Here is a 22681-nt window from a genome sequence, read left to right on the forward strand (position 1 = left end):
ATTCTAAAATGCTCCCAATCCACAGGCTCACTGCTTTTTCTGGCAACTTTATACACCTCTTCCTTTGATTTAATACTACCTTTAATTTCTCGTTCGCCACGGTTAAACCACTTTTCTTGTTGGGTTTTTATGCCTTGAAGTAATATATGTTGGTTGCAAATTATGTATTAATTCTTTAAACGCTAGCAATTGCCTGTCTACCGACGTAGCTTTTAATGTAGTTTCCCAATCAACCGCAGCCAACTTGTGCCTCATACTTCGTAGTTTCCTTTGTTTGGATTTAAGACCCTACTTTCGGATTGAACTACATCACTTTCAAACTTAATGAAGAATTCTATCATATTATGGTCACTCTTCCCTAGCGGTTCCTTTAGATTATTAATTAATCCTTTCTCATTGCATAATACTATATCTAAAATAGTCTGTTCCCTAGTTGGTTCCTCAACATACTGATCTAGAAAAGCATCTTGTATACATTCCAGGAATTCGTCCTCCACAGTATTTGGGCAAACCAAATTAGCACTATCTATATGTAGGTTCAAGTCCCCCATGATTACTGTATTACCCTTGTTACATGCACTTCTAATTTTCTACTTTATACCGTGCCCTACATTATCACTACTGTTTGATGGCCTATAAACAATTCCCACCAATGTTTTCGACCCCTAGCCGTTTCTTAGCTCCAGCCAAACTGATCCTACATCTTGATCTTCTGAGCCAAGATCCTTTCTCACTATTGTACTGATCGCATCCTTTTCCATTTTGCCTGTCCTTCCTAAATGTCGAACATCCTTGAAGATTCAGTTCCTAGCCTTGCCCTCCTGAAGTCTGCTGCTATCCTCCACCTTGTTTACTACATTTCCAAGTTTCGTGTCATCTGCAAACTTTGAAATTATACTCTGTACACCGAAGTCCAGGTCATTAATATATATCAAAAAAAGCAGTGGTCCTAATACTGACCCCTGGGGAACACCACTGCATACTTCCCTCCAGTCTGAAAAACAACTGTTCACTACTACTCCCTGCTTTCTGTCCCCTAGCCAATTTTGTACCCACACTACCACTATCCCTTTAATCCCCTGGGCTTTAATTTTGCGAACGAGTCTATTATGTGGTGTTTTTTATGGCCTTTTGAAAGTCCATATGAACATCAACTCTCTCCGTTACTTCATCAAAGAACTCAATCAAGTTAGTTAAAAACGATTTTCCTTCAGCAATCCATGCTGAATTTCATTTATTAGCCCATACTTTTCCAAGTGCCACTTAATTTTGTCCCAGATTAATATCCCTAAAAGTTTCCCCACCACTGACGTTAGGCTGTAATTGCCGGGTTTATCTCTCTCCCTTTTTTTGAACAGGGGTGTAACATTTGCAATCCTCCAGTCCTCTGGCACCACTCCATATCTAAGGAGGATTGGAAGATTGTGGCCAGTAAAGATTGCGGGCACATAAAGGAGCGGGACGGGCGACCGAGAGCGGGGCGGGCACGTAAAGGAGCGGGACCGGCGACCGAGAGCGGGGCGGGCACGTAAAGGAGCGGGACCGGCGACCGAGAGCGGGGCGGGCACGTAAAGGAGCGGGACCGGCGACCGAGAGCGGGGCGGGCACGTAAAGGAGCGGGACCGGCGACCGAGAGCGGGGCGGGCACGTAAAGGAGCGGGACCGGCGACCGAGAGCGGGGCGGGCACGTAAAGGAGCGGGACCGGCGACCGAGAGCGGGGCGGGCACGTAAAGGAGCGGGACCGGCGACCGAGAGCGGGGCGGGCACGTAAAGGAGCGGGACCGGCGACCGAGAGCGGGGCGGGGACGTAAAGGAGCGGGACCGGCGACCGAGAGCGGGGCGGGGACGTAAAGGAGCGGGACCGGCGACCGAGAGCGGGGCGGGGACGTAAAGGAGCGGGACCGGCGACCGAGAGCGGGGCGGGGACGTAAAGGAGCGGGACCGGCGACCGAGAGCGGGGCGGGGACGTAAAGGAGCAGGACCGGCGACCGAGAGCGGGGCGGGGACGTAAAGGAGCGGGACCGGTGACCGAGAGCGGGGCGGGGACGTAAAGGAGCGGGACCGGCGACCGAGAGCGGGGCGGGCACGTAAAGGAGCGGGACCGGTGACCGAGAGCGGGGCGGGGACGTAAAGGAGCGGGACCGGTGACCGAGAGCGGGGCGGGGACGTAAAGGAGCGGGACCAGTGACCGAGAGCGGGGCGGGGACGCAAAGGAGCGGGACCAGTGACCGAGAGCGGGGCGGGGACGCAAAGGAGCGGGACCAGTGACCGAGAGCGGGGCGGGGATGTAAAGGAGCGGGACCAGTGACCGAGAGCGGGGCGGGGATGTAAAGGAGCGGGACCAGTGACCGAGAGCAGGGCGGGGACGTAAAGGAGCGGGACCAGTGACCGAGAGCGGGGCGGGGACGTAAAGGAGCGGGACCGGCGACCGAGAGCGGGGCGGGGACGTAAAGGAGCGGGACCAGTGACCGAGAGCGGGGCGGGGATGTAAAGGAGCGGGACCAGTGACCGAGAGCAGGGCGGGGATGTAAAGGAGCGGGACGAGTGACCGAGAGCAGGGCGGGGATGTAAAGGAGCGGGACCGGCGACCGAGAGCGGGGCGGGGATGTAAAGGAGCGGGACCAGTGACCGAGAGCAGGGCGGGGATGTAAAGGAGCGGGACCGGCGACCGAGAGCGGGGCGGGGATGTAAAGGAGCGGGACCAGTGACCGAGAGCAGGGCGGGGATGTAAAGGAGCGGGACCGGCGACCGAGAGCGGGGCGGGGATGTAAAGGAGCGGGACCAGTGACCGAGAGCGGGGCGGGGATGTAAAGCTGAGACCAACTCAAACACAGGCAGAAGTTTGAAAGAGTGACATCAGAGGACAGCAGGTTGGTGGCTGATTGGTGAGTAATTCACTTTTTTGCTCTCTAAGCTAGGGGAGTGGTTTAAACTAGGAACCTGTAGCATGATAATACTTTATTAAATCAACAACAAACTAGATAAATTAATTTTTAAAATAACTAAAAATAAACCAAGTGAATTAATTACATAAAAACTTTAAGTAAATAAATAAAACAAGGTTAAATAGAGTTGGCAGTGCAGTTGCTGTGTCGTAACTGCAGCATGTGGGAGTTTGTGGAGAGCAGCATGATCCCTGGCAACCACATCTGCAGTAAGTGTCTGCAACTCGAGGAACTTTGGCTCAAAGTTGTTGAGCTGGAGTCCGAGGGGCAGACATTGTGATGCATCAGGGAGGGGGAGAGTTATCTGGACACTTTGATCCAGGAGGCAGTCACACCCCTTAGGTTAGGTCGTGGTTTAGATTTGGTTAGTGGTCAGGGACAGGAGGATGTAACTGCGAGTCAGGCAGGTAAGGGGACCCCAGATGCAGTGATGGAGGAGCCTCAGTCTTTGGCCTTGTCCAACAGGTACGAGGTACTTCCTACCTGTGCGGATGAGAACAAAGACTGCAGGGAGGATGAGTAAATTGACAATGGCACCGTGGTACAGGAGGCCATTCAAGTGGGGAGGGGGGAGCAATAAAGAATATGGTATTGTTAGGGGACGGTATAGTCAGGGGGATAGATAATGTTCTCTGCAGCAGCGACCATGAGTCCTGAAGGCTGTGTTCCTTGCCCGGTGCCAGAGTTAAGGGCATCTCCTCATGGCTGGAGAAGAACGTGGAGCACGAGGGGGAGGATCCAGTTGTCGTGGTCCACGTAGGAACCAACGACATAGGTAGAACTAGGAATGAAGTTCTGCTGAGGGAGTTTGAGGAGCTGGGATCCAAATTAAAAAGCAGAACCTGAAAGGTAATCTCTGGATTACTACCTGAACCACGCTCAAATTTGCATAGGGACAAACAGATTACATGGTTAATTGCGTGGCTGCAAGAGTGGTGTGGGAAGCAGGCCTTTCAATTCATGGGGCACTGGCACCAGGACTGGGGAAAGGGGGAGCTGTTCAGTTGGGACTTAAACTAGACTGGTACGAGTGTCCTGGTGAATCAAATAACTAGGGCGGTAGATAGGGCTTTAAACTAATAAAGTGGGGGAGGTGAGGGTTCACGTAAGGGTAAATTTATAAGTCTAAAGAGAAACGTCAAGGCTGTAGAGCAAAGTAGCGATTTCGGTAAAAATAACCAGAGTGTGCTAGGAAGGGACAGAGAGAGTTTAACAAAGGTAAAAGGGCATTAATGACTAAGGTCACATCAGGGAAAAATAGTAAAAAAAAAGTTAAAATTAAAGGCGCTATATCTGAATGCACGAAGCATTCATAACAAAATAGATGAATTAATGGCACAAATAGAGATAAATGGGTTTGATCTAGTCACCATTACTGAGATGGGGTTGCAGGGTGACCAAAGTTGAGAACTAAATATTCCAGGCTACTTGACTTTTAGAAAAGATAGACAAAGTGGAAAAAGCAGTGGGGGGGGGGGGGGGGGGGAAAGAGGGTGGGGGGGGAATGGGTAGCCCTGATAATAAAGGATGAGATAAAGACAGTAGTGAGAAAGGATCTTAGCTCAGAAAAATCAGGATGTAGAATCAACATGGGTGGAGCTAAGAAATAACAAGGGACAGAAAACACTGGTGGGAATAGTTTAGAGGCCCCCTAACAGTAGTCATAATGTTGGATGGAGTATAAATCAGGAAATTAGAGGAGCGTGTAACAAGGGTAATGCAATAATCGTGGGGGACTTTAATCTTCATATAGACTGGGCAAATCAAATTGGCAAAAATAGTTTGGAGGATGGGTTCGTGGAATACATTTGAGACAGTTTTCTCGAACAATATGTTGTGGAACCAACTAGGGAACAGGCTATTTTAGATCTAGTATTGCTTAACGACAGGGCTTATTAGTAATCTTACAGTCAAGGATCATAGAATCACAGAAAGTTACGGCACAGAAGGAGCCCATTTGACCCATCATGTCCGTGCCGGTCGAAAAAGAGCCATCCAGCTTAATCCCACTTTCCAGCACTTGGTCTGTAGCCCTGTAGGTTACAACACTTCAAGTGCATATCCAAGTACTTTTTAAAATGAGTTGAGGATTTCTGCCTCTCCCAACCTTCCAGGCGGTGAGTACCAGACTGTTACCACCCTCTGGGTGAAAACATTTCTCCTCAGCTCCCTTCTTTAAATTACTTTAAATCTATGCCCCCTGGTCACTGACCTCTCTGCTAAGGGAAGTAGGTTCTCTCTAATGCACTCTATCTAGACCCCTCATAATTTTATATACCTCAATTAAATCTCCCCTCAGCCTCCTTTTTTCCAAAGAAAACAACCCCAGCCTTTCGAACCTTTTCTCATAGCTAAAATTCTCCAGTCCTGGCAACATCCTCATAAATCTCCTTAGTACCTTTCATCTTTCCTGTAATGTGGTGACCAGAACTGTACGCAGTACTCAAGCAATGGCCTAACTAGTGTTTTATTCAGTTCGAGCTCAATCTCCCTGCTCTTATATTCTATGCCTCAGCTAATAAAGGAAAGTATCCTGTATGCCTATTTAACCACCTTATCTACCTGTCCCGCTACCTTCAGGTATCTGTGGACATGCACTCCAAGGACCCTCTGTTCCTCTACACCTTTCAGTATCCTCCCATTTATTGTGTACTCCCTTGCTTTGTTTGTCCTCCCCAAATGCATTACCTCACACTTCTCTGGATTGAATTCCATTTACCACTTTTCTGCCCACCTGACTTGTCCATTGATATCTTCCTGCAGTCTACAACTTTCCTCCTCACTATCAACCATACAGCCAATTTTTGTATCATCTGCAAACTTCTTGATCATGCCCCCTACATTCAAGTCCAAATCATTAAAATATACCACAAAAAGCAAGGGACCTAGTACTGAGCCCTGCGGAACCCGCTGGAAATAGCACTCTGGTCACAAAAATACCTGTCGACCCTTTGCTTCCTGCCACTGAGCCAATTTTGCATCCAACTTGCCACTTTCCCTTGGATCTCATGGGTTTTCCATTTTTACCAGTCTGCCATGTGGGACCTTGTCAAAAGCCTTGCTAAAATCCATGTAAATTACATCAAACGTGTTACTCTCACGACCCTCCTTATCACGGCTCAAAAAATTCAATCAAGTTAGTCAGACATGACCTTTCCTTAACAAATCCATGCTGACTGTTCTTGATTAACCCGTAGCTTTCTAAATGACGATTTATGCTGTCCCTCAGAATTGATTCCAATAATTTGCCCACCACCGAGGTTAGACTAACCTGCCTATAATTACTCGATCTATCCCTTTCTCCCTTTTTAAACAACTGGGGTTGAGTAATCATAATATGATTGAATGTCATTGAGTTTGAGAGTGATGTAGTTAAGTCCGAAACTAGGGTCTTAAATTTAAACAAAGCCAATTACATAGGTATGAGGGACGAGTTGGCCAAGGTAGATTGGGAAACTGGATTAAAAGATATGATTGGAGGTCAGCAATGGCAAACATTTAAAGAAATAATTCATAATTCTCAGCACATATACATTCCCTTGAGGAATAAAAACTCAACGGAAAAAGTGATTCAACCGCGGCTAACTAGAGAAGTTAAGGATAGTATTACATTAAAAGAGGCTTACAAAGTTGCCAAAAAGAGTAGGAAGCCTGAGGATTGGGAGAGTTTTAGGAATCAGCAAAGGGTGACCAAGAAATTGATAAAGGAAGAAAATTGAATAGGAGAGTAAACTAACAAGAAATATAAGAACAGATTGTAAGAGCTTCTACAAGTATGTAACATGATTATCAAAAGTAGGAGTAAGAGCAGAGACAGGAGAAATTATAATGGGGAATAAGGAAATGGCAGAGATATTAAACAAATATATTGTACCTGTCTTCACAGTAGAAGAGACAAAAACTAAGGGTCTAATGAGAGGGAGGAACTTAAAGTAATTAAGATTAGTAAAGAAAAAGTACTGGAGAAATTAATGGGACTAAAAGCCGACAAATCCCCTGAACCTGATGACCTACATCCTAGGGTTTTAAAAGAGGTGGCTGCAGAGATAGTGGATGCATTAGTTTTGATCTTCCAGAATTCCCCAGATTCTGGAACGGTCCTCGTGGATTGGAAGGTAGCAAACGTAATCCCGCTATTCAAGAAAGGAGGGAGAGAGAAAACAGGGAACTAAAGGCCAGTTAGCCTGACGTCAGTAGTATGGAAAAAGCTAGAATCTATTATTAAGGACTTAGTAACAAGGCACTTAGAAAATCGTAATATGATTAGGCAGTGTCACGGTTTTATGAAAAGGAAATAGTATTTGACAAATCTATTAAAGTTTTGAGGGTGCAAATAGCAGGGTAGATAACAGGGAACCAGTGGATGTAGTGTATTTGGATTTTCAAAAGGCATTCGATAAGGTGCCACACAAGAGGTTGTTACAAGATTAGGGATTATGGGATTGGGGGTAATATATTAGCATGGATTGAGGATTGGTTAACAGACGGAAAAGAGAGAGTAGGAATAAATGGATCATTTTCGGGTTGGCAGGTTGTAACTAATGGGGTGCCGCAAGGATCAGTGCTTGGGCCTCAGCTATTTACAACATATATCAATGACTTAGATGAGGGGGCTGAGTGTAATGTATCCAAGTTTGCTGATTAAACAAATCTAGGTGGGAAAGTAAGCTGTGAGGAGGACGCAAAGAGGCTGCAAAGGGATATAGACAGGATAAGTAAGTGAGCGAGCGAGAAGGTGGCAGATGGAGTATGATGAAATTATCCACTTTGGTAGGAAGAATAGAAAAACAGAAGGTTAGAGACTAAGTCAGAGGGATTTGCACATGAATCACAGAAAGTTAACATGCAGGTACAGCAAGCAATTAAGAAAGCAAATGGTATGTTAGCTTTTATTACAAGGGGGTTGCAATATATGACAAAGGAGGTCTTGCTGCAATTATATGAGGCTCTGGTGAGACCACATCTGGGGTACTGTGTAGAGTTTTGGTCTCCTTATCTAAGGAAGGATATATTTGCCTTAGAGAGGGGGTACAACAAAGGTTCACCAGATTGGTTCCTGGGATGAGAGGGTTGTCCTATGAGGAGAGATTGAGTAGAATGGGCCTATACTCTCTGGAGTTTAGAAGAATGAGAGGTGATCTCATTGAAACGTATAAAATTCTTAGAGGGCTTGACAGGGTTGATGGTGAGAGGCTGTTTTCCCCTGGCTGGAGAGTGTAGAACTAGAGGACACAGTCTCAAGATAAGGGGTCGGCCATTTAGGACTGAGATGAGGAAAAATCTCTTCACTCAGAGGGTTGTGAATCTTTGGAATTCTATACCCCAGTGGGCTGTGGTTGCTCATTGGGTATATTCAAATCTGAGATCGATAAATATTTGGACACTAAGGGAATCAAGGGATATTGGGATAGGACGGGAATGTGGAGTTGAGGTAGAAGATCAGTCATGATCTTACTGAATGGCGGAGCAGGCTTGAGGGGCCGTATGGCCTACTTCTGCTCCTTTTATGTTCTGAAGAGAAAACTGGAGGATTGAACTGCTGGCAATTGGAACCATGGTGCATAAAGATTTCTGTATAATTCTATGTCTTAATAATTCCAATAAAGAAAACACAAAATGTGTATGATGGTTTGTATAATAATTTGAAGTAAAAAAGCTAACACAAGTGAGTAACACTAGAAATGGGAAAAACAACTGGAAACCAAAAAAAGGAAGATGGAAAATAGCCTAACAAGATTGAGGAAGTGGTGGAGGAGTCGAGGCAAGGGCATTAAGAGGAAAGCAAAGTGTAAAGTCTCGCTATGCTCATTAAAGCATACTAACCCATAAATTGTGGTTCATATATAGTGCTCCAGAACCAGCTCCCAGTACAGCTACAACACTGACATTTACCTGACAATGTGGAAAATTGCCCAAGTATGTCCTTGCCACAAAAAGCAGGATCCAGCCAATTACCGCCCCATCAGTCTACTCTCAATCATCAGCAAAGTGATGGAAGGTGTTGTGCTATCAAGTGGCACTTACTCACCAATAACCTGCTCACTGATGCTCAGTTTGGGTTCTGCCAGGACCACTCGGCTCCAGACCTCATTACAGCCTTGGACCAAACATGGACAAAAGAGCTGAATTCCTGAGGTGAGGTGAGAGTGACTGCCCTTGACATCAAGGCAGCATTTGACCGAATGTGGCACCAAGGAGCCCTAGTAAAATTGAAGTCAATGGGAATCAGGGGAAAGTTCTCCAGTGGCTGGAGTCATACCTAGCACAAAGGAAGATGGTAGTGGTTGTTGGAGGCCAATCACCTCAGCCCCAGGACATTGCTGCAGGAGTTCCTCAGGGCAGTGTCCTAGGCCCAACCATCTTCAGCTACTTCATCAATGAACTTCCCTCCATCATGAGGTCAGAAATGGGGATGTTTGCTGATGATTGCACAGTGTTCAGTTCCATTCATAACCCCTCAGATAATGAAGCAGTCTGTGCCCTCATGCAGCAAGATCTGGACAACATCCAGGCTTGGGCTGATAAGTGGCAAGTAACATTCGCACCAGACAATGACCATCTCCAACGAGAGACTGACTAAACACCTCCCCTTGACATTCAACCTATTACCATCGCCGAATCCCCCACCAACAACATCCTGGGGGTCACCATCGACCAGAAACTTAACTGGACCAGCCACATAAATTTTGTGGCTACAAGAGCAGGTCAGAGGCTGGGTATTGTGCAGGGAGTGACTCACCTCCTGATTCCCCAAAGCCTTTACACCATCTACGAGGCACAAGTCAGGAGTGTGATGGAATACTCTCCACTTGCCTGGATGAATGCAGATTCAACAACACTCAAGAAGCTCGACACCATTCAGGACAAAGCGGCCTGCTTGATTGGCACCCCATCCATCACCCTAAACATTCACTCCCTTCACCACCAGCACACCGTGGCTGCAGTGTGTACCATCTACAGAATGCACTGCAGCAACTCGCCAAGGCTTCTTCGACAGCACCTCCCAAACCCACGACCTCGACCACCTAGAAGGACAAGGGCAGCAGGCACATGGGAACAACACCGCCAGCACGTTCCTCCAAGTCACACACCATCCCAACTTGGAAATATATCGCCGTTCCTTCATCGTCACTGGGTCAAAATCCTGGAACTCCCTACCTAACAGCATTGTGGGAGATCCTTCACCACACAGACTGTGGCGGTTCAAGAAGGCAGCTCATCACCACCTTCTCAAGGGCAATAAATGCTGGCCTTGCTAGTGACACCCACATCCCATGAACGAGTAAAAAACAAAATTGCTGAACAATTGTAACTGCTCATTTGAGCAAGAAGATTTACTTCATAAGATTATTACTGTCATCACTATTTGAGAAGTAATCTTTTTGATAAGGCAAAACAGTAAACAGTAGCAGTGAACAATGCTCAAGTGCTAAATCAAATCAACGTGCAACATGGATAATACAAACGGAATCCACTGGCAATGCAAAAATGTTCTTCACTAAACCTCATCATTTTTCTGGAGTGCAGTTTCCTGATGAAGCAAATTAACCTCAGTCTGATGCCAAAATATGCTGGTACATTATGTAATTATACACTGCAGACTGGATTCCTTTGATTGCTCAGAAATAGGTTTAAAAAATTAGCTTATTGACTGAATTATTACAAACAGGCAGACCACTCATGCTCCACCAGTTACATATTTTAATGTGAGGCGGCAGTAGCTTATTTAACACTATCCTTTTATAGACTGTTGGTGGGGTGGAATTTCATGTTTAATTATGAATGGCCAATAGGAAAAGACATTTTGCCTGTAACATGCAAAGTCATATCACTACCAAATTAGTTCCATATCTGCTATTTTATAATTACCATTTTTTTCTACAGTGGAAGAAGAGGACAAAATACCAACTTAAAAATAAGTCAAGGGAAGGAACTTGGTGGATTTAATACAAGTAAGAACATGGTAATGGAGAAAATAATGGGACTCAAGATAAACAAATCTCCAGGACCTGATGGTCTCTACCCCAGGGTATTAGAAAGTATAGGTGAGGAAGTTGCAGATGCATTAGTCATAATTTTTCAAAGCCCTCTAGATTCAGGAATTGTGCCTGTGGATTGGAAAATTCCAAATGCTAATCCATTATTTAAGGAAGGAAGGAAGAGGGACACCAAGGGGTAAATTTTAAACGGGGAGCTGGGAAGAGAGGGGGGGGGGGGGGCGGCACGGCACGACGATTTCCTGACGGGAAACCCGGAAGTATGGGTTTCCCGGACGTCCTTACGATTTTGACGTAAGGACCTCTTTCAATAGGTTTCCTGCCTGACAACCAGCCAAATTGACAGGCTGGCTGAATATCGGACAGGAGAGCAGCCAAAGAGCTGCTGCCAGCAGGTAGGTCCTAGATTGGGGGGGGGGGGGTAGAGGGGTTGGGGCAGAGATCGTGTGTGTAGGATCGCAGCAGATAAGCTTGTTGGGCCTGGAGGAAACACTCCTGCTCCTCCTGGCCCGCAGGCAGTGCAATAGAGACACTTACCTGTTGATCCAGGCGTTCTCGCCACCTCTTACGTGGCGTGAAGCAGAAGGCCCGGGAATCCTGGCCCCCAAGAGATAAACATTTTTTAAAAAAACAATAAGATGGAGGTCCATAGCCTCCTTAAATGATTTTACTGACCGATCTGCTTCCTGAGAGCAGGTTGGTCGCCCGCCCCTTAACCCGCCTCCGTTAAAACTGGAAGTGGGCGGGTTGGGGCTGGGATTTACTTTTTTTTTTCTACAATTTTTACCTTCCCATCCGCCCCTAATTCACCCATTCGTGGGGTAAAAATTTACCCCCAAGTCAGTTTAACATCAATTGTGGGGAAGCTACTGGAAACGATCAGAGACAGAGTGACTGAGCACCTGGGCAGGCATTGGTTGATTAAAGAGAGTCAGCAAGGATTTGTGAAGGGTAGGTCGTGTCTGACTAATCTAATTAATTTTTTTTGAGGAGGTCACTAGCATAGTAGATAGGGGAGTTTCTATGGATATTGCCTACATAGCTTCCAGAAGGCATCTGACAAGGTTCCGAACAAGAGGTTACCAATAATGAGAGCATGTAGAATTGGAGATAACTTGTGATATGTGTTGGTAATTAGGTGGGAGCAAGGAGACAGAGTAGGGATAAAGGATTCATTCTCTGATTGATGGGATGTGACAAGTGGTGTTCCCCGAGGATCTGTACTGGAGCCTCAGCTATTCACCATATATATTAATGACTTGGATAAAGGAATAGAGAGAGTGTTGTATATCCAAGTTTTCAGATGACACTAAGTTAGGAAGCATTGTAAGTTGTGTGGATGGGGGCAGGAAATTACAAAAGGGACATAGACAGACTAAGTGAGTGGGAAAATCCATGGCAGATGGAATTCAATGTGGGGGAATGTGAGGTCATCCACATAATAGGAGTGTAATTTTAGCCAGGGCAGGGGTTAGAATTCCTGCTGGGAAACCTGGAAGTACGGGTTTCCCGGATGTCCTTACGATTTTAACATAAGGACGTCGTTTTTTCCTTTTTTGCCAGTTTCCCACCCAACAGCTAGCCTGATTGACAGGCTAGTTCTCAATCAGACGGGAGAAGAGCCAGGAAGAGGATGTTATCAGCTAAGTGTTAGATTTTGGGGGTGGGGGGCGGTCGTCAGTCAGTCAGTCAGTCACCCGGGGGATCGGGGGATCAGGGGCCAGTCACCTGGGGGGGGCGGGAAGAGAAGAGTGGAGATTGATTGCCGCAGGTAAGCTTGTTTGCCCTGGGGGGAGCACTCCTGCTCCTCTGGGCCCACAAGTTGTGCTATAAAGGCAATTACCTGCAGCTTTGGGCCTTCTCGCCTCCTCTCACGTGGCATGATGGACAAGGCCCGGGAATCCCGGCCCCCAGAGGCTAAAATCAAAAAAGCTTTGAAAATGGAGGCCCGCAGCCTCCTTAAAAGCTTTTAACGTCCATCCCGCCTCCTGAGAGCAGGTTGGTTGCCCGCTCCTTGTCCCGCCCCTGTGAAAAATGGAAATGGAAGGGTTGGAAGCGAGTTTTAGATTTTTGCAATTTTTAGGACCCTCGACCCCCAACCCACCCATTTTTCCAGGCTAAAATCATGCCCTAGGAGCTTTAGAGGAGCAAATGAATTTAAGAGCTGGCAGTGGGGGGGGCGGGGGGGGGGGGTGGAGATCTGGACTACTGAGTAAGCATCTGGGAATGTTGTAGTAGCAAGGGAGATTTTGGCTTTCGGGAGCACTGAAAAAGGTATTAAAGCCTGTTAGGAGTGAGAAGGGACCCAGGGTTTGGGTGTGATGAAAGGAAATGTCAGGGTCCGGGTTAGGGGTCTTGGGGTGTAGGAACACTTGGAGGCTAGTCCTGGGAGCGAGTTCTGGGGTGTGGGAGCATTAAAGGGTTATAGTCCTGGTGGTGTGGGAGCACTGGGAGGTTAGTCCTGGGTACTGGGAGCATTGAAGGGTTATAGTCATGGGGGTATTGTCTGAAAGTATTGAGGGGCAGGAATTGGCAATATTGAGGAGGTCTTACACATTATGGGGGCCTGGTTGAAATCAGGAAAGGAGACCCAGGAATATGTAGGCAGACCTTCAAATGTCCTTCTGCCACAGTTTGCAGTACGAGCACTCTGTTGTCAGCAACCGTTTCTGCCAAATGGGTCCAGAGCACGAGAAGTGGTGCCCCCACTGAGAACTCAATGGGAGGCCTGCAGACGGGTTGAGGACATGTAAGCAAATAGAGGAGGCGTGAAATAAACCTCCCTGACAAAGCGAAGGGGGGGTGGAGGGATTTGGCTAGCGTTCAGCATCTGAGTTCAGGATGCCAACTGCAAATATAGGCGGAGAGAGGAAAAGTGCAATAAACCCTTGAAACAACTTAAGCCTGTTCTTGGCATGAAACATTAATATATGAATGAACCAAGGATCAGGAAACACAAGGTTTGTGCAGAATGAGAGTTGTTCTTGGTGGTGTGCTGAAGCTAATAGTGGTCAGAGACAGAACTGAGATGACTAACTATTAGAATCAGCCAAAAGTTAGAAATGTGAAGATAAATAATAAAACTGACTGATTAAGAGTGAGACCAATGCAGAAAAGTTAGAGGAAGTAAGAGTTACATTTCTGGTAAACATGCATGAGTTTTAAAAGAGCAAGCGGGAGCGAGAGAGCGCGGGAATGAGAAATTCCTTACCTCCTAATCACTAAAGCCTAATGTCACAAGAATATTATATCCCTATATTAGGGAGAGAAATATTTTTTTTTAAAACTAATCATCTTTAAAATGAAATGCATAACAAATATGTTTTTGTTAGGCTATACATATTAATTATGTATAAAAGACATCTGATTTTTATAAGATCCAGTCTGACATAAAAATTACCTTAGTCTCAGAAATGGAGAAATAAGAGGACCTTTACTATTTTAATTAAAAGTATACCATAACCATCTTTTTAAATTCAAGTACCAGCTAAACTATGCTTCAGTTCGCAATGTTTTGTCCTCTTTGCAAGCAATTTACATAATATTCTGTACCAAGATAACCTGGCAGGAGAGAAATGGAGTTTACATCAAACTTGTCCAGAGAAATAAGAACATCAGAAATAGGAGCACGAGTAGGCCATACGGCCCCTCAAGCCTGCTCCACCATTCAAGAAGATCATGGCTGATTTTCGACCTCAATTCCACTCTCCCGTCAAATCCCCATATCCCTTGATTCCCTTAGTGTCCAAAAATCTATCGATCTCAATCTTGGATATACTCAATGACTGAACATCCACAGTCTCTGGTAGAGAATTCCAAAGATTCACAATGCTCAGTGAAGAAATTTTTCCTCCTCTCAGTCCTAAATGGCCAACGCTTTATCTTGAGACCATGACCCCTAGTTCTAGACTCTCCAGCTAGAGGAAACAGCCTCAGAACTTTCCTACAACCATATAGTTTTAAATGGCTAAAACAGCTTCAAAAGACAAATGGCTACCACAAGTTTGCGGAACTTATTTTAATAATGGAATACATACAAACCTAAAATAAAACTGCAGGCAAACAATGGTGTCTTCTTTCAGCTCACATTTGGCAAGCACATATGTTTTGTCTGCACTAATTACATTTTGGATTATGAAACAGAAGATCTGCACATGCACTTTATTAAAATGTTGTGAAATAATCTCAGGTATTTCTTGATTCAACAAAAGAAAGGTGCAGACTAGATTACTTATGACTTGCAATTTGGGAATTTTAATTGTTTTGAATCAAATTTTCTCTCTAATTGATTAGGATGACTACGGAAAAAGAACGTTTCCTTTTGAGCGCAGCGAGATAAAACATTGGCTGTTCAACCATGGGACTAGGGACTTTAGAAAGGGAATTAGTGACTGCACAGACACATTTCACTTACGACCCTCTAAATACAAACTGGTTGAGACTTAAAAGGGCAAGATTAACCATGGGTTGGATTTTTTTCTTGGCATACTGTGATGCTTTATTCTTGGTCTATTCAGGGTTTAACATTACAGCAAGCCAAGAAAAATGCATGGATTAGGAGCCCTGACTGGTTGATAGTCTTATTTTTGAATCACTTTGTATATTCAGGTTGGCCCTACAGCTGTTTTTTTTACTAAATAGCGCAGGACCATACCAATTCCCAACATTGACTATCGATTGCTACCACCTATTCAAAGGCCGCCAGCTAGTCTGCTCTCAAAGGCCCTGCCGTTGACGAAAGTCATACGACAGACTTTGATGCCACCAAATTGATTCTTCCTGCTCCATATGAATTGCAAAATCACCAGATGCTGTGGAAATACAGTCCAGAGACAACTTAAATATTATTTCCAAAAGACAGCCAGATATTAGCGATATCTTGCTGCCTGTAATCGCAGTTACCATGATGATGGTTTCTGAATTTTTATTAATTTGAAATCACTAAATCTATTGCTACTTTTGAACCCCTTCTTTTTGATATTATTTTAACAGTTCAATCGTTTTAGTCACCTCTGAAGAGAACACCAGCAAGAATAATGAAACATGTTTTAACTTTAAAATATCTTCTTGGCTAACTTTTTTTGCCCTTTTATTTCTTTTTCAAATAATTATGTAACCATGGATAATCTGTTTTGATATCTTTCAAACAATAACCCCTTAAGAATTATGTGCAAATTACTGTTACAACAGGCACCACTACTATGACAGTCAACTGGAATCAGAATTGTACAGCACAGAAGGATGCCATTCAACCCATTATGCCTGTGCTGGCCCTTTTAAAAAGCAAATTTCAAGTATTTGTCCACTTGCCTTTTAAAGCTACGAGTAGATTTCCTGTGGTGTTACTCTCAGTGACTGAAGTTTTGATGTATTATCAGGGGCATGGTCTTATCAGCATTGGGGGTAGCCCTAGAATCTGAGAATACTGATATAGTCGCTCTCCAGTGGACTAGTAGCCACAGGCCTAAACCTGCAGAGCTTGTGGCCTGCCATGCGCTGTGTGGCCCCCTTGGCTGCTGCCCAGAATGGTTAAATGTGAGAGCACAACTTGAGCGTGAATAGTAATTTGCCCTCCTCACCATGGTTCCTCCAGCAGCTTTACCCCAGAGAAGGGTAGAATCTGTGAAGCGTCTGTGGGGTGAATTATGCTCGATGTAATGTCTTGACTTGGCCCTCCTGCATTTTTTGTATACTGGCAGGGTCTGATCAGATCCTGATTATACACCCATTTGTTCCTCTCCATCTCACAGAATCATACAGCACAGAAGGAGGCCATTCGGCTTACCTGCAAATTTTTCCTTTTCAATTATATTTATCCAATTCCCTTTTGAAAGTTACCAGTGAATCTGCTTCCACTACCCTTTCAGGCAGTGCATTCCAGATCATTACAACTCATAAGAGCATAAGAAATAGGAGCAGGAGTAGGCCAATCGGCCCCTCGAGCCTGCTCCGCCATTCAATAAGATCATGGCTGATCTGATTCTAACCTCAAATCTAAATTCATGTCCAATTTCCTGCCCGCTCCCCGTAACCCCTAATTCCCTTTACTTCTAGGAAACTGTCTATTTCTGTTTTAAATTTATTTAATGATGTAGCTTCCACAGCTTCCTGGGGCAGCAAATTCCACAGACCTACGACCCTCTGAGTGAAGAAGTTTCTCCTCATCTCAGTTTTGAAAGAGCAGCCCCTTCTTCTAAGATTATGCCCCCTAGTTCTAGTTTCACACATCCTTGGGAACATCCTCACCGCATCCACCCGATCAAGCTCCTTCACAATCTTATATGTTTCAATAAGATCGCCTCTCATTCTTCTGAACTCCAATGAGTAGAGTCCCAATCTACTCAACCTCTCCTCATATGTCCGCCCCCTCATCCTCGGGATTAACCGAGTGAACCTTCTTTGTACTGCCTCGAGAGCAAGTATGTCTTTTCTTAAGTATGGACACCAAAACTGTATGCAGTATTCCAGATGCGGTCTCACCAATACCTTATATAACTGCAGCAATACCTCCCTGTTTTTATATTCTATCCCCCTAGCAATAAAAGCCAACATTCCGTTGGCCTTCTTGATCACCTGCTGCACCTGCATACTAACTTTTTGATTTTCTTGCACTAGGACCCCCAGATCCCTTTGTACTGCAGTACTTTCCAGTTTCTCGCCATTAAGATAATAACTTGCTCTCTGATTTTTCCTGTCAAAGTGCATAACCTCACATTTTCCAATATTGTATTGCATCTGCCAAATCTCCGCCCACTCACCCAGCCTGTCTATATCCCCTTGTAGGTTTTTTATGTCCTCCTCACTCTCTACTTTCCCTCCCATCTTTGTATCATCTGCAAACGTTGCTATGTTACACTCAGTCCCCTCCTCGAAATCGTTAATATAGATTGTAAAGAGTTGGGGACCCAGCACCGACCCCTGCGGAACACCACTGGCTACTGGTTGCCAGTCCGAGAATGTACCATTTATCCCAACTCTCTGCTTCCTGTTAGATAACCAATCCTCCACCCATGCCAGAATATTACCCCCAATCCAGTGATTCTTTATCTTGAGCAATAGTCTTTTATGTGGCACCTTGTCGAATGCCTTCTGGAAGTCTAAATACACTACGTCACTGCGTAAAAAAAGTCTCATCTCCCTTCTTGTTCTTTTGTCAATTATCATAAATCTGTGTCCCCTGGTTACCTACCTTCTTGCCAGCGGAAACAGTTTCTATCAATCTCCCCTTAACTTTCTATGCTTTAAGAACAATCCCAGCTTTTCCAGTCTTTCCTCTTTACTAGTATCGGGATGAGGGAATTCAGTTAAGAGAAGCTTCTAGTAAATCTCCTCTGCACCTTCTCAAAGGCCTTGACAACCTTCCTAAAGTGTGGTGCCCAGAACTGAACACAATACTCCAGCTGAGGATTAACCAGTGTTTTATAAAGGTTTCGCATAACTTCCTTGCTGTTGTACTCTACGCCTCTATTTATAAAGCCCAGGATCCCGTTTGCTTTTTTAACGGCCTTATCAACTTGCCCTGCTACATTCAAAGATTTGTATATATGAACCCCCATGTCTCTGTTCCTGTGCCCCATTTAAATTTGTACCATTTAGTTTATAATGCCACTCTTGATTCCATGACTGTGGCTGTGCTGTTTGGCATCAAGGGCTCAATTTTGAAATGGTGGCGGGTTGGCAGCACGGTGGGGGGGCGACGGTGAAAGTGGCAAACCTGAATAAACAAAACTTACCGTTTCCGACGTGATCGCATCGTAATTGATGGTAATTAAAGTTCTCTCCGGATTTCACGCCCAGCAGTCAGCCTGATTGACAGGAGCTGCAACGGAGTGGGGGGAGGGAAAGAGAGCGAGCGAGACGTCATCTGGTGCTGGGAGGAGGAGAGTGGAAGATCGGGGGGGGAGGAGAGTGGAAGATCGGGGGGGGAGGAGAGTGGAAGATCGGGGGGGGAGGGGAGGAGAGTGGAAGATCGGGGGGGGGGAGGAGAGTGGAAGATCGGGGGGGGGGAGGAGAGTGGAAGATCGGGGGGGGGGAGGAGAGTGGAAGATCGGGGGGGGGGAGGAGAGTGGAAGATCGGGGGGGGGGAGGAGAGTGGAAGATCGGGGGGGAGGGAGGAGAGTGGAAGATCGGGGGGGAGGGAGGAGAGTGGAAGATCGGGGGGGAGGGAGGAGGAGAGTGGATGATCGGGGGAGGGAGGAGGAGAGTGGGAGATGGGGGAGGGAGGAGGAGAGTGGGAGATGGGGGAGGGAGGAGGAGAGTGGGAGATGGGGGAGGGAGGGAGGAGGAGTGTGGAAGATGGGGGAGGGAGGAGAGGAGGAGAGTGGAAGATGGGGGAGGAGAGTGGAAGATCGGGGGAGGGGGGAGGAGAGAGGATGATCGGGGGGAGGGAGGGGGAGAGTGGGAGATGGGGGAGGGAGGGAGGAGGAGAGTGGAAGATGGGGGAGGGAGGAGAGTGGAAGATGGGGGAGGGAGGAGAGGAGGGGGATATCCGAGGGGGAGACATCGGAGCAGGATGGAAACGTAGTTTGATTGTGTGTTTTGACTTCGTGCAATGGTTTTTTGTTTAATTTATTTCGTTTCTTTTTGCTTGATCCGGCCCTAATCCGCCCAGGTAAGTTAAAAATCCTTCAAACTATCTAATATGTCACAAGTGCCTTAAGTACCTCAATGAGGTACATTTGGCTATTTATCATCGGCAGGACGCCTGCGCGCATGCAGATGCAACCGTGGGGAACTCGGAAGTCGGCAGGTTGGAGCCGGCGTCCGAACCCACTCTGCATTTTTGCAACTTTCGCGGTCTCCCTGCCCCCACAACTTACATGTAAAATCGAGCCCCAAGTCATTGATGAAGCAGAACTTTTTACAGCTCAGCATTGGCAGGACTGAAACAATCCGTTTTGGCTCCTACTAGATACTCATCCTTAACTCCTCAAGCCATCCCCCTTCTTGGACATTCCCTCAAACTTAACCTTATGGTGTTCAACCTCAATCCTAAGGTGAGCTTCAAAGCCCATATTCTGTCTATCACCTTGAATGCCCCCGGCACCTCTGAAATATAACCTTCCTCCATTCTTGCCTCACCTCCACTGCCCCTGAAGTAATCATTCGTGCCTCTAGTCTCCTCCAGAGTCATCTTTTTCAACACTCTCTTCACTGGCTTCCCAAGCTCCAACCTACATAAGCTGCAATTCATCTAGAACTCCACTGATCACTTCCTGTCCTACACAAAGTGCCTCTCACCCTTCACACCTGTCCTTGCCAACCTCCAGTGCCCCACCCCACCCCCGCCTTAGCTCATCCACCCCAAAATTCTCATCCTGGTCTACAATGTCCTCCACAGCCTCACTCCACATCTGTCCTCTTCTCTTTCAACTCTGATCCACCGAGTGCTCCCTGTCCTTTTGCTCTACCACCATCAGTGGTACAGCCTTCAGCCACCTTGCTTCCACATTCAAACCATCTCCCTCGACCCCTCCACCTTGCTAAATCTCTCCCTACCATCAAAAGTTTCCTTACAACTTCACTGCATCTTTGGCCACCTTTCCTAATTTTCATCCTACTCCTGCTTAGATATGATCCCCAACTATGAAGCACCATGGGATGTTTTGCAATATTAAAGGATCTAAATAAATACAAGTTTTTTTTGCTGTCGAACCAACCAGTACGCTTCGTGCCCTGTAGACACGTTAAAAAATTTTTTCCAAGCTTCAAGATATTTACCCATGTGCTACGGATGTGCATACTCCAAAGGACACATGGCAGTATCCTGGGCTGGATTGGTGCTTGGTTGAAAGGTAGAGTCCAAAATGAGCTTTGTGGGGAGGTATCAGAGTGGAAACCAACAGCAAAACTTAATTATCTATAGGTAGATTCCATTAGGTGGCTAGCAGATTCTATTAGGTAACTAACTACGATGCACTTTAGGGTATTCTGTTACAGCTACTAAAAGCTGATCCCTCGGGTTTTTTTTTGTGTACATGCATTGAGACTCAATTGTGTGCCTGTTGCTGCAAAAAAGGGAAAGATAGTTTAAGGAGGCACTAACAGGGCAAAGTATTTCTTTCTTGCATATGCTAATAATTACTGAAACTCCTACACATTAAAATAAATATCAACTGTCAACACTTCGTTGCACCATCAAAGGGATTCGACAGTTGGGTTAGTTACTGAATGTACTCAGCTAACTTTAGCTATGGACTCGTCAACTAAATGTCTACCCATTGGGACTGCTGGCATCCTTCTCACTTCTAGATGCCATTCCGAGGCAGCTACCCTTTAAATAACTTGGCACCAGATGAATGAACAGTAGAACTCAAATCACTGAAATTATTTAGTGTCTGCTTTGGATCAACATCCAGAAACGAGAAGTACTTAAGTAGCAATCCAGCTGACCCAAAATCTGAGTTCCCCAAGATGGTGTTATGAAGTGTTAAATGACTCCATGTCCATTAGAAATGCAGGCACAGAAGTTTATAATAGAAATATTAAAATAAGGACAGAATATATGACTTTAAAATGGGGACCGATTTATGTCTACACTCCCTGGTCCAATTATCCCCCAGCATCTAAACCCACTCCAGCCTAATAACTGTACTTGGTCTGAACTCCCATTGTGCAATGCCATGAGAGATTGACTAGTATAACTGAAATATAGGAACAAGCGACCCAAAATACACAAAAGCCTAACAGAATTGAAAATTCAGTTAGTTAACAAACCAGAATTTCAATTCTGTAAACCATTAAATACAACTTTAAAAAAAAGTTTTCATATGGTGAGCTGGCTTACACTATTTCTCCACACAATTGCAATAAAATTTAGTTTAGCAACAATAGAGACTACAGCATATGGTTCTTTTATCGTTTTTGAGTGAAAGTAAATAAATAGCAGTTTTGAGCCTTTGCCGAGTATAACTGCTGAAAAATAAATTTAATTATTTTGACTGGCAGCAAATTACATCTTTGCATCAGTTAATGGTTAAGGAAATACCAAAGCAATCACATTCTTACGGTCCAACTTGAATTTCACACGCAAACGGTCACATGCAAACATGGAGTATTAACATGGAAATCAAAACTGTTATAAACGAGCTTCTCATTTTTGAGATCCATATGCATTTATGGAAACAAAAGAGAAAACAAACCTACTTGGTGAAACCCTAGATAGTCTTGGATGGTGGCAGACGTGTAAAAAACTAAACCTTCAGCTGTAATCACCAGCACAAATCCACTGAGAGCCTAGAAAGGAAAAGAATACAAAAAGTCAACAAATGGATCAATAATGGGATAAAAACATTTCCTATAAAATGGTAAACAGCAACTACTTATACGTGAAATGTACAACTTATGAAGTGGTAGGCAGAACACAGCTCATAGAAAAATTTTTATTTATTAGAATCATAGAAAATTTACGGCACAGAAGGAGGCCATTCGGCCCATTGTGTCTGCGCCGGCTGAGATACGAGCCACCCAGCCTAATCCCACTTTCCCGCATTTGGTCCGTAGTGCTGCAGGTCACGGCTCTTCAGGTGCACATCCAGATATTTTTTTAAATGAGTTGAGGGTTTCTACCTCTACCACCCTCTCAGGCAGTGAGTTCCAGACCCCCACCACCCTCTGGGTGAAAACATTTTTCCTCATTTCCGCTCTAATCCTTCTACCAATCACTTTAAATCTATGCCCCCTGGTTATTGACCCCTCCGCTAAGGGAAATAGGTCCTTCCTATCCACTCTATCTAGGC

General features: G+C 45.3%; 1 protein-coding gene across 5 annotated transcripts in view; it reads right to left on the reverse strand.

Moving 5' to 3' along the window:
• Positions 1-22681, reverse strand: part of LOC137340975 (aryl hydrocarbon receptor-like) — a 199322-nt gene that overhangs the window by 38716 nt on the left and 137925 nt on the right. For all 5 annotated transcript variants that reach the window (XR_010966933.1, XM_068003805.1, XM_068003796.1 and 2 more), the window contains exon 4: positions 22089-22178. Coding sequence is in view for 4 of the 5 variants with exons in the window: in XM_068003805.1 (XP_067859906.1) it covers positions 22089-22178 (90 nt within the window). In the remaining variant the exon portion in view is untranslated. The remainder of the gene's footprint in view (positions 1-22088; positions 22179-22681) is intronic.

This window comes from Heptranchias perlo, chromosome 2, assembly GCF_035084215.1.
Source record: "Heptranchias perlo isolate sHepPer1 chromosome 2, sHepPer1.hap1, whole genome shotgun sequence".
NCBI classification, from domain to species: Eukaryota; Metazoa; Chordata; class Chondrichthyes; order Hexanchiformes; family Hexanchidae; genus Heptranchias; species Heptranchias perlo.